General features: G+C 37.6%; 1 protein-coding gene across 1 annotated transcript in view; it reads left to right on the top strand.

The window, feature by feature from the left end:
* The first annotated feature begins 283 nt into the window (after positions 1 to 283).
* Positions 284 to 12,603, top strand: part of LOC150099664 (U2 small nuclear ribonucleoprotein A'-like) — a 146,915-nt gene continuing 134,595 nt past the window's right edge. The window contains exon 1 of the mRNA XM_090403676.1: positions 284 to 447. Within this exon, the coding sequence (XP_090259802.1) occupies positions 366 to 447 (82 nt within the window). The 5' untranslated portion in view covers positions 284 to 365. The remainder of the gene's footprint in view (positions 448 to 12,603) is intronic.

The raw sequence follows: 12,603 nt of genomic DNA, 5'->3' as shown, positions 1-12,603 counted from the left end.
GTGTCATCTTCCCCGCTTTCCAGACTGTTGCTTTAATTTATAGTAAACTGAAACCAGTTAGAGCTAAAAGCCTACCATCTGTCCCTAATGGTTTGTTTTTATGGTATTCGTCGATGCCATTGTGGTTAAGTATATCACACATGGAAACTACGGTTCCATAAAATTAAGCAATAATTTAGTAGGGCGTTCAATTTCCTCGAAATTCAATATTTTGTATTTCACATTGGTGAGGATAGTACCCAAAGGTGGCGCTAAGTGAAACTTCCATTCGTATACAGTTTTAGGTACATCGTGTTAAATAAACGCGTTCCGTTTTGTGTGAGTGGTTTTTCGTTATTATTATTTTACATGCATTTGAGTTGAAAATGGTAAAATTAACTCCAGAACTTATACAGCTATCAGCTCAATATTTGAATCCCATAAGGGACAGAGAGTTAGATTTACGAGGTAAGCGCTTTTTCAGAAAAATAATGGTTGATAAAGAAAGAATAATATATTGTTTTCCAAGAATGTTGACACAATGTATGCAATCGTTTAGCTTTCAGTTTATATAAATATATTTCATTATCCTCAAGAGTCATTCCAATGTATATAGGAAATAAAGTTTTGATCCTGCAGAGTCATGCGGCATATTTTGCCGCAAACATCATTGTTTATAATAGATCTCACCGCACCAAACACTAGTGTTCATATTTTGCTGTTTGTCATTTCTCAATAATAAAGTGTAGTAGACGCTCCTTTTTTTTTAAGGATTAAAAAAAAAAAAGATAAAAGTATCCATTTAACAACAGCTGATGTATGTGTTCTGCTAGTTTACTTGTAATGGTGGGTGAGTGGGATAAAATGTAAAAGGTATAGTGTGTTCAGGGAGGATAGAGAGAAAAGAAAAGGGGGGATGTTATTGATGACAAATGATGAACCGCAACTAAAGAGAGAAGTTTAACTGCAGGCCAGTGAAAATAGCACCTTTGGAGCTATTTGGTGTGAGATATACAGTTGGATGCGCCTATAAACCAGAAGATGGAAAAGATGATGAGGATAGTATGCATCGGCAAATGCAGTACTATCCTCACCACCTCATAATAATTACTCGCCCTCCACTCAATGAGTGGAGGGCGAGTAATTCTGAGGATTTCAATTATGACACCATACATTGGAAGGAGGAGAGGACACATGGGGGGAAGAAAATGGAATTTATGCAGTTACTAAGTTACTATTGGCAGGGAGTATGGAATTACAGGGCTGGTAAGTTTGACAAGCTCAGTGTCATGACATGTGAAACTGCAAGAGTTAGATGTTGGTAGTGCATGGGAGGTGGTAGAGTGTTGGAGGGAAATAATGCAGACTGTATACCTAGAGTCAGGTGAGTAAATCAAGTGGCAGTTAATGGATGAATAACATCATTAAGCTGGAACTGTAAAAAAAAAAAAAGCTGATGGTAGGGAGATAACTGAGTCAGTCGAAATAGTAGAATTACTAAGTGAACACTTTGCAAGAGAATATCCTCCAGGTGGAGATATTGCAGTAATGAAAAGTCTGCACGGTTAGCCTAGTGGCTTTTCGCTTCGCAACCATATGCCTGGGGAAGGAGTGTCCTAGGTTCGATTTCTGTCGCTGATGTGAGGAGCTTAAGGATCTTCTTCAGCCATAGGGGGCTCAACTCACCCCAATAGTGATGGGGGAGAAAAGGGAGGGAACTCCATACGAATAAATAAATAAAGGCAAAGATATATGGGAACTGTGGTAAATGAAATGAAGGTGCATAGCATATTACAGAACCTTAATGTGAATACAGCTATGGGATTTAGGTTAGTATGCCAGCTCAAGTTTTAAGTGAAGGTGCTAGGGAACTGTTAGTGCCTTTGACCACATTGTTTAATCTGAGCATCAGTTCTGATGTAGTCCCAAGGTGGGAGGGAATAGTTCCATTGCATAAAGGAGGCTCCAAGACTGATGTAGCAAATTATTGACTGATCAGGAGTTGTCAAAGTTGGTTAAGAGCAAAATAAAAGAATGAATAGATGAAAATGGGATACTGTATGGGTGGGGGCAACATGATTTTCTGAAGGGTAGGTCATGCCTCAGTAACTTGCTCACATTTTATAATGCAGTGACAGCTGAGTTGGACAAAGGTAATGGGTTTGCTGTTCAACTCTGCAAAAGTCTTTGACAGGATACTACGTGAAATTCTAATCAATAATTTGCAGCACATAGGGATGGATGGATATAAGGTTGTTGAGGTGGATAAGAGGGTGGTTGATGGAGAGATATCAGAGTAGCTTATTCAGAAGTAGAGTCCAGTAAAAAGCCTGTGACTAGTGATGTGTCACAGGGCTCTGTTCTTGGGCTGCTGCTGTTTAAATTATACACTAATGATGTAGGAAGGGATCTGATAGGAAGTGTTGAGTTGTTTGCCAATGATGCAAAGATGGATAGAGCAAGAGTTAATACAGATGATGCTAAATTTTTGCAGGGTGATTTGGATAAACTGGTGGTTTGGGCAAAGAAGAATGGATATTGTCTAATATGGCAAATTGTAAGGGTATGCATTTTGGTGTGAAAAGATTACCAGCTGTTTACCACATTGATGAGACGACTGACTGTATTCCAGGAAATTGATGAAGCCAGAGATATGGGAGTGTTAATGGATAGGAGTTAAAGTTTATGAGGCACATTGCAGAAGTGGCTTTAAGCAGCTCACCGGATTACTTGGTTACTGAAGAATACTTTGACGAGCAGACAAGCAGGTTATTATTTCCCTTTATCTTATCAAACCTTGATAAGATCCCATCTTTATCACTGCATCCAAATCTGGTCACCTGGATTTCTTGGCAATAAGGAAGAGTTGAAGATGAGCTAGAGGTCAATGATTGAGATGGTAGCAGGTCTATGGAATGAACTTAATGAGAACAGGTTGAAGTGGGTTACAGAAACTGGTTGACAGGAGGAAATGGGGTGATATGATTGAAACATACAAATTACTGAACAAGTTTTTACAAGATTAATACAAGGAAATTTTTCAGAGCAGAACTTGGGGCCATCCTTGGAAACTGAGCAAAGGTGAGAACTAGGTTTGTTGTTTGGAGAGTAGTGAATGGGTGGGATAAGTTGCCAGAGGCTTCTGTGGGTGCCATGACTGTGAATGAGTTCAAAGCAAAGTATGATAGATATTGTGCAAATGTTATATAGTGCTTGGCATGATTTAGGGCCTCACTTGATTCTAAGGACTCCATGGAGTAGCCTGTAATAATTATGATGATTATAAGACTGCTTCATCAAATTTGAGAGCACTCTTCACATGCTTTACATAATCTGCCATCCACCAAAATAATCTACTATACTTTTTATATAAATGTGTGGTAGATATAATAATATTCTACATAATACAATATTTCCACATTATGCCATCTATCTCCCCAATTGTATTTTTCTTTGTCGGTTGCATGCATTCTTTGTGTATTGTACCTCTGTGCAGGATGAAAAACCAAAGCGCCTAGGAGAAATATTTACTACTCATTAACTTGGTGAAGGAAGAAGCATGTTAAATATGGAAATAGACAACAGAATCAACAAAGCTGGTATGGTAGAAAGTCAATTGAATAAATTCATATGGAATAAGAGAGAAATTAGTCTGAATGCTAAATTAGCTGTATACAAGACAGTGTTCAAACCAGTTTTAACTTATGGATCTGAGAACTGGTTGAGAAGTAAAATACTTGACCAAAGACTAGAGACCGCAGATATGAGAGTCCTGAGAAAGATTAGAGGCGTGAACAGATGGCATCAATGGCAATATCATATTAAAAATGAGAATATTAGGAAAGAACTTGATATTGTCAGCATCCAGGAATGCATTAGCATAGCTAATCTCAGGTGGTATGGTCACTTAAGCAGAATGGGAGAAGAAAGATTAGCAAAACAAGTGTTCTCTGCCAGGTTGGCAGGAAAAAGACCTAGAGGAAGACCAAGATATAGGTGGATTGATAACAGTAAGAAGTGCCTTGGAAGACAAATATAAGATCTGATAATATTGGAGTCTTGACATTTAACAGACTGATTTGGAGGAAAATTGTAGATAGGAAGTTAGTAATGATATAAATTTTTTATGTAGTACTATCGTATCCTGTACATCCCTTGATAGTATATATCAGGAATTTGATGATGAGGAAGAAGCATAAAATTAATTCTCACTTAAAATTTTTTTTTTGTTTTAACTAGATATCATTTTTATGTGGAAGGGCATTTAGAAAAATATGTAAGGGAAGCATGAATTCTTCTATATTTTTTTTCCCCTAGTTGCATTTGTCCCTAAGTGCTTTTCTATGTACAGGGTGTTCGGGATAAATTTGACATATTTATAATTAATTATATTTTTCCGTAAGTTACATGTATTAACACACACTTCTCTTCATTTAAAAGTTTGGACCCTTCTTCATTCATATACAAGATGTCAGAAAGGATGGATAGCTGGAACCCACCTGAATCATGGAAGAGAATAACTTGTATCATGATGATTCGTGCCCGCCATCAAAATAAGGATATTACGACTGCTGCCCAATGCTCCCTGAATACAATAAAAACAATCGGGCATGAACTAGAGACTTGCAATGGTGACTACGAGGATGTAGCAAGAAGAAAGATCCCTAGCAGACGATCTGATTGCGTTCGTACAGCAGAATTCCTCGCAAATCTGCAGGAACAGGTGTTGAAGAACCCTGGCATTGGAATTCGGGCTTTGTTCGTGGAGTTGCTAACTGTAGTCAAGCCCTGGATAACAAGGGTAGCCAATGGTATGCCGTATGTATGGCAGCAGGATTCGGCCCCTTGCCACACCTCTGGGAAAAGTCAAAAATGGTTGTCTGAAAATTTCTACGACTTCACCAGTCCAAATGTTTGGCCTCCAAACTCCCCAGACCTTAACCCCATGGATTATTTTGTATGGGGCGCAGTTGAAAAAGACACCAATCGCACTTCCAGTAATACAAAAGCCCAGTTAATGGATAAAATTAAAACAGTTTTTGCGGCCCTTCCCAGGGAGACTGTAGCATCAGCTTGTTCGAGGTTCCGAAGCAGAATTGAAGCTGTGATCGATGCTAATGGTGGTTATTTTGAGTAAATCTTGTTGATAGTATTGTAATTAACTCTGCCTGTAATGTTTTTTTGTCAATTCATTAAATTTAATAGATACAAAGAAGATTTTCTTTTTCCTTACGAAACTGTCAAATTTATCCCGAACACCCTGTATATTGTTAAAATGGATATTTAGTAGTAATTTCAGACTTCCTAACACTGGAATCTCTCCCACTCCCGTAAAATACCTATATGTATTAAAGCTTTCAGTTTTTATTCCTTTGCAATTTTGGAATGGTATCTTTTTAAAATAATTAACACTTTATTTGAGAGCCTGTGTAGCTCAGTGGATGTGGCGTTTGCCAACCACGGCGCTTGGCCGCACGAAGGAAGACTTGGTTTCGAGTCTAGTCGGCGACTAGAGGAAAATTTTCTAAGCCTTTTTTCGACCGGTTCCTGAGTTAGTCGATCTCTGGCACGGGCAAGCAGGTTTTTCCTCCCGGAAACTCGGGTTTTTCGTCCTGTAAACTCAAGAAAATCGACCGTAGAACCCACATTATTTCAGACATTAAATATATTGTGTTAGGGTTAGGGACCATGAGATGGCGGCACATTTGTGCCGTCTCTCTTCACTGCGTACCGCTTAATTAGTGATAGCCTTGGGCCATCTGTCTCTGATTGGGTACCAGTGGAGATTGAACTGCCCACTCAGTCTCCAAAAAGTTAGATAGGGCTAAATGGCCTTGCCTACTCCCGTATATGAGAATAAAAAGGCGTTAGCTGATTTTTTTTTTTTTAAAACATTTTATTTGTATATATATAACTTCTGAAAGATGGATAATTTCTGTGCATCTTAAACAGAATTAATAAGAAGTGAAATATTTTTTGAAGAATGCATGTTCTTCACTATACCAATTTTTCACTAACCAAATGCCTCACAAAATATGGAGATGCTTGTTTTGTTTTAATCGTGCTAATAGCTCATAATAGTAAATATAATCTGAAAGGCAACATTTAATTAATTAGGAACAGATATAGTCCAGAACATGAACCTCGTTTCAAGGAATGTTTTTACAAATCCTCTTGTTTAAAAAAAAAAAAAGGGGGGGGATGGGAAACTAATTTCTGTGCTTTCAAATTGCATTTTCTTTCTTTTCTTTTTATAAATCTGTATATCCGATTCTTATATAAGCTCATTTTCATATCAGTGAATGGTAGATGTTTGCTTACTCATCTTTAATTATGAATGCTTTTATAAGTGTATCATCTCTCATATGACAACACTTTGAATGTTACAGTGGGATACATGTTTATGAATGTTTTGTGGTGGTGGTGGTAGATGAATTTCATTACTCAGGGTATGGGTGTTTAAGGGTGCAAGCTGAATAACTGGGAATAACCTTTATGTTGCCTTTTAAGGAATTTGCAGAACCAACCAGGATTTTTTACCTAATGTCCAATCCTCACCTTCTTGTAGTGCACCCTGTTAGGTATCTACCTAAATACTTAATGAACTAGGATGCACTGGCAATTTGAGATTTAGCAACTGAATTTTATTCTTATTGCTTAAACCATAATGTAAAATGATGGTACAACATGACAATTTCATGCCAGCTGGGATGTCACCCCCTGTTGTTTTTGTTAGGGAACCAGGGTGAATAGCAAAAATCAGTTACTGGAACACAACCAAAATCAACATCAGCAGAGCTCAAGATTGGCACCATCAACAGAAGAAGCATCAGTGGAAAAGAAATGGAACTATCAGAAAAATTGGATAAGTACTGATCAACATAATAGGTGTTAGCAAAAAATGAAGATGAAAACAGGTGAGATCTTACTAAGAAAAAATCTAAGCTGTTATATTCAGGAAACATCAATCAAGGAAAAGGTATCATATTCAAAACTAAATATCAGGATAATCTTGAATGGCAGGCAGTTTCAAGTGGAATGAGATTGGCAAATATCAGAATGAAATCGGACCATTAGACTTATCTCTGACTATAGTACCACAGAAGGTTCTACTAAGGAAGAAGTGGGGGAAATTTTTCGAGGCATTACAGAAAGCATTAGAAAAGTTGATCCTTTTTGGAGACCTAAACAGAGCAGGAAATGATTAACAGAAATAGAAATGTTTTAGAAAAATTTGGTGAAGAGAGCAAGCTAATAATAGTAAGTACCTGCTGGATTTCTTTTCAGAACATGGAGTAGTTATTAAAAAAAATCATGTTCCCACATAAAGATCTGCACAAATTCACATCAAGAGAAGAAATAAGAAAAGTTTCTGACTATGCTATTGTTGAATGCAATGTTTTTCCACTGTTCACGGCACAAGATTATACAGAGTATTTGAAATTGGAAGTGATTACTATTTAGTTTTGAGCAGGATAAACTTGAATTCATATTGACAAGAAGGATGCGTAAAAAATGGATCAAAGTAGTGAACAGTTTTCAGAGGTGACCTGTAGACTCAAATACACAAACATTATTCAATAAAAAAAATGAAGTCTGAAAACAACACCCAAACCTTGGAGATTCAGTAGCAAATCCTGAAGAAAACATTAATTCAGCCAGAGAAGGCATATGCTGTGGTTGTCTGCAAGGATGGAGGAATCCCATTTTTTATCCCACAATGTCATTCTCCACAATCATTTCTCCTCCTATTGGCCACATAGCTAAAAACTTCTCTAGGATTTTCTTTGGATCTTAGTTCCAATCTCTTCTCATATTTCATTTTTGCCTTCCTTACCATACTAGTCACTCTCCTGGCCTGAGTCCTTATATTCTTCATGCATCTGCTCTCCACCCCTCTCCTTATATCTCTTTCATAACCTCTTTTCTCTGCAGTTACTGTTTGTTTGTTATCCACTTTACACCAAATTGTGTCCTCTTCTTCACTCGTGGAATACAGCTTACTATTGCTGCTAACAAATATTCCTTCAAAATTTCTCAAGCATTAATGATATCCTGGCCTTCTAATTTTACCCTCCATGGAACTGCTCCAAGTTGATATCCAAGACTTACAATCACCTGCCTTATAATTCCACATATGTTCCTTTTCTTTGATACTCCTGCATGTCTATTCATCTTCCAAGTCAAAACCACAAGGTCATTCTCTCCAACTGGGGAAAGAGATGTCATCTCAGTTATTATCAGCTCTTCTGATGCTGTGACCAAATCCAAAACTCTTGAACCTCTTGTTCCCTCTATTACACGTTTCCCTAAGACATTTGTCCGTCAAGAATTCTAGAAATTCCATTCCCTTATTACTACATGCATTTTCCTCTTCCTAATTATTATACTGTTGTAGTTAAAATCTCCCATAACAATCATTCTTCATGCACTTGCCAAGCTCAACTGCCTAAACATCTCTTGCTCCCTGCCCTTGGCTTGTAGCAACACCCCACTAAATAACCTGTCTTGCCCACCTCTACCTCACACCATATGCTTTCAAAACCATTAGTGTCACTGCTTTCCAAAGCCTCCACTTTTAGAGAACACTTTTGCTACCTTTTCTAAGTAGGTCATCTTCCTTGCTTGCTCTTTGTACTCCTCTGATTATTTCCACTCATCTTGTCGATACCCAGCCACCAGTGCTTCGTTTTTGATAACAGGATAATGAGAGGATGAAGGTGGTATTTGAGTTTCTGCCTCCACAATGCCTTTTTCTTTCAGATTGCATGCTTTACCTCTTCAGTCATCCATTTTACACTTACCTTATTTAATCTCCTGACTTTGGAATACACTGTCATTGCATCTGCTAGACAGTTCTTGAGTATTGACCAAGTAGCATCGATTTCTTTCCCATGCAATTCCTCATTTCATGATATCACTGCAAGCTGCCTCCTGATCTTGCCATAATCACCTGTCCTATAGTATCACATATAACCCTTTCTCACAAAAATTGTGATGTGGCTGGACACCACCCAAGTAATCACATCATCATCACTTTCACCAACTGGAGGATGATGTGACACTTCATTTACAACATCTTCTGATGAGATAATCAAATCCAAGACCTTCAATCCACACGTGGCCTCTGTAGTGCTTAAGGTATAATAAATTTAGTTTAATCTTTTATCCAAGTGTGAGCAAACAAAGTTTGTGCCTGAAAGTATCTTCAGGACTGGGGTAAAGTGGTACAACACCGGTCGACTCCTTGCAAAGGTGGAGCAAGCTACCAACACTCCTATCTCAGTATCTTCCATAATGCAAAACACATTTCCTTGCAGATATGTATAATGTTATGCATTAAGGGAAGGGCCACTACCCAGACTAGTTTCGACCTTTATTGAGGTCTCTTCAGTGGGAGCCAGGCCCAAGTGGAGATACCAGGCAGAAGCATTAGCAAGGTCATTTCTACCTATAGGAGTTGCCAAACGGTGTGCCACCTTTTTATTAAATTACTCTGGATTTAGAGAAAGATGTTGAAACATTTGCAACGGCCCAGTGTTGTACCACCTTACCCCAGTTCTGAAGATACTTTCAGGCGCAAACTTTGTTTGCTTACACTTGGATAAAGGATTAAACTAAATTTATTATAGTCTAACCAAGTGAAAAATAAACTCTCAAGTGCTTAAGGTAGTTATCCCTTAAAAACACACATTCATTCTCCTTGGTTCCCATGCTGTCTCTTCATCATCAAATTCCTGACATATACCCTCAAGTGGTGTACAGGATATGATAGTACTACATGAAAAATTTACAACAGTTATTCATTTTAGTCACAGAATCTTGCAAACTTGTAGCCGATTTATTTAGAAGTATAACATCGTCCGCATAAAGCAGAGATCTGACATTAACATCTCCAATTCTGATATCATGTTTAATACCACTTTCCTTCATAATGTGATCCATATAGATAATGATTAAAAGAGTGGATAATGTACATCCTTGTCTCACACCAGATTTAACATTGAACCATCTTCCTGTACTTCCTTCAATTCTAACTGCTGACTTACAGCTCAAATAAAGACTAAGTATTGCTTGATATAATGCCCCTTTGACACCATATAACTGTAGCATATTGAATAGCTTCTCTCTTGGCACCTTGTCATATGCCTTTTCCAAATCGACAAAACTTAAATACAGATATTTGTTATATTCCCATGATTTCTCCACTATTTGTCGTAAAGGTCCTATTTGTCGTGAAGATCTGATCCTGACAGCCTCTATTTGGCCTGAATCCAGCTTGTTCTTCACCAAACTTTTCTTCCACAATTCTTCTCAACCGTTTCTCAAGTATACTTGCATATTTCTTGCCAGGAACACTCAGTAGGGAAATACCTCTGTAATTCTCACATTCAGTTTTATTTCCCTTTTTTATATATGTGTACTATTAGAGCTATACTCCAATCAGCAGGAATTTGTCCCTCTGTCCAGGCTTTCTGAACTATGCAGTGCAGCCACTGTAAGACTTTTATACCACCATACTTCAGCATTTCTGGTCGAATATCATCTACTCCTGCTGCCTTTCCACATTTCAAGCCCTTGATGGCTTTTTCTACTTGAAATATGGATATGTATTCCTGACTGTATGCCTGTTGAGTATTTTTTACCAATGTGCTATCACTGCTTGTTTCATTTAGCAATTTTTTGAAGTAATTACTCCATACTTTAAAGATATCTTTTTCTCCTGTTTTCATGTCACCTTTATTATCTCTAACTCCTTTTACAGCACTCTTTCCTCCATTTCTAAGCTTTTTCAACAACCTCCACAATATCTTACCACCTTCTTGATATTTATTTTCTATATTCTTGCCAAAGTCCTCTCATGACTTTTGTTTAGCTAGTTTTACAGTGTTTCACTTTCTTATCTTTGTCTCTGTATTCTCTAAGAGCACAAGCTGACTTATTTGCCAGGAACTTTTGATATGCTTTCTTCTTTTCCTTCACTGCCTCTTTAACTTCCTATGTCCACCATGGAGTTCTGATTTCTCTGTGCTTGCAGACAACCTCACCACATGCCTCTCTGGCTGAATTAATCAGGGTTTTCTTCAAGGCTTGCCACTGAATCTCCAAGGTTTGGTTCCTGTTCTCAAACGCTTTCATTTTTTCTTCAATAATCTTTGTGTATTTTAGTCTACAGTTCACATCTGAGAGCTGCTCAACTTTTATTTGCTTTAAAACTTTCTTACATGTCATTCTTTTCAGTATGAAATTCCATTTTATTCTGCTCAAGACTAAATAGTGATCACTTCCAATTTCAAATCCTCTGTACACTCTGGTGTCCTGCACCAGGGAGAAAACATCACAATCAACAATAACACAGTCAATGAGACTTTTCTTATTCCTTGCCTCTTCTCTCCATGTGAATTTGTGCACATTTTTATGTTGGAACATGGTGTTAGTAATAACTAGTCCATGTCCTGAGCAGAAATCCAACAGATATTTGCCATTATTATTAGCTTTGCTCTTTTCTCCAAATTTTCCCAAAATATTTTTGTATGTCTCACAATCATTTCTTACTCTGCTATTTAGATACCCAACAAGGACCAATTTTTCCTTTTTCATTGTGTCAGTTGCTTTCTCTAAAACCTCATAAAATTCCTCTAAATCTACCTTAGTAGAACCTTCTGTGGCACCATAAGCACACATAAGTATCATTGTCCAGTTCACCATTCTCATATTTAACCATATCAGTCTACTTGAGACAGTCTGCCATTCAAGAAGATTAGCCTCATATTTAGTGTTGAATACTATGGCTACTCCTTCTTTTCCTTGATTGTCATATCCTGAATATAACATTTTGTATTTATTGCTCAGAAAGATCTCACCAGTTTTTGTCTTTTTTGTTTCAGTCACCCCTATTAAGTTGATCTGGTACTATCTAATTCCTCAGCTAGCTCCATTTCTTTGCCATTCAGGCTTCTTATGTTGATAGTACCGATCTTTAACTCTGGTGATGTTAAGTTGGGATATGCTTTCAGATTTGTTCTAGTAGCCGATTTTTCGCTGTTCGCCCTGGTTCCCTGGCGAAAAAAAAGCGGGCCTTATTTAACTGTGCGACGCCTCAGTCGGCATGAAATTTTGTCATGTTGTTCCATCATTTTCTATATTGGTTTGAGTCAATAAGAATTATTGACTCTCAGTTATACAGCTTTGACCCTTAGGCATATTTCCATAATTGAAATTGCTTATGGTGATCACCCATTTCTTATTAGCCAGACCAATTTGTCTAACATTCCTTCCCACTTCCTTTCATGTTACTAGGTCTATAGCAACACTCTACTAAATATTCTGTCCGTCCACCTCCACACCATACTGCTTAACAACTACATCAGTATTTGCTCCTCGCATCTCCAACCTAGATGGACCCACCTCTTCTGCCATCATGATCATCATCAGTAGCACTCCCCCCCTTTTGCTTTGTCTTCATGAAAGACTACATATCCCTCCATCTATTCCTTTCAGAATGTCATCCTTGTTCAACCAAGTCTCATTTATGCCAACAATTTTTGGGCAAATGAACTCTGTAATTGCTACAATTTCATTGTCCTTATTTTGAATACTTCTATCATTTCTGAACACATATAC

This window comes from Typopeltis vanoorti, chromosome 14 (genome assembly GCF_054136105.1).
Source record: "Typopeltis vanoorti isolate ZY-2024b chromosome 14, IOZ_Tvanoo_1.0, whole genome shotgun sequence".
In the NCBI taxonomy this organism is placed as follows: Eukaryota; Metazoa; Arthropoda; class Arachnida; order Uropygi; family Thelyphonidae; genus Typopeltis; species Typopeltis vanoorti.
Note: the sequence above shows the minus strand (reverse complement) of the source record. Positions and strands in the feature narration are given on the sequence as shown.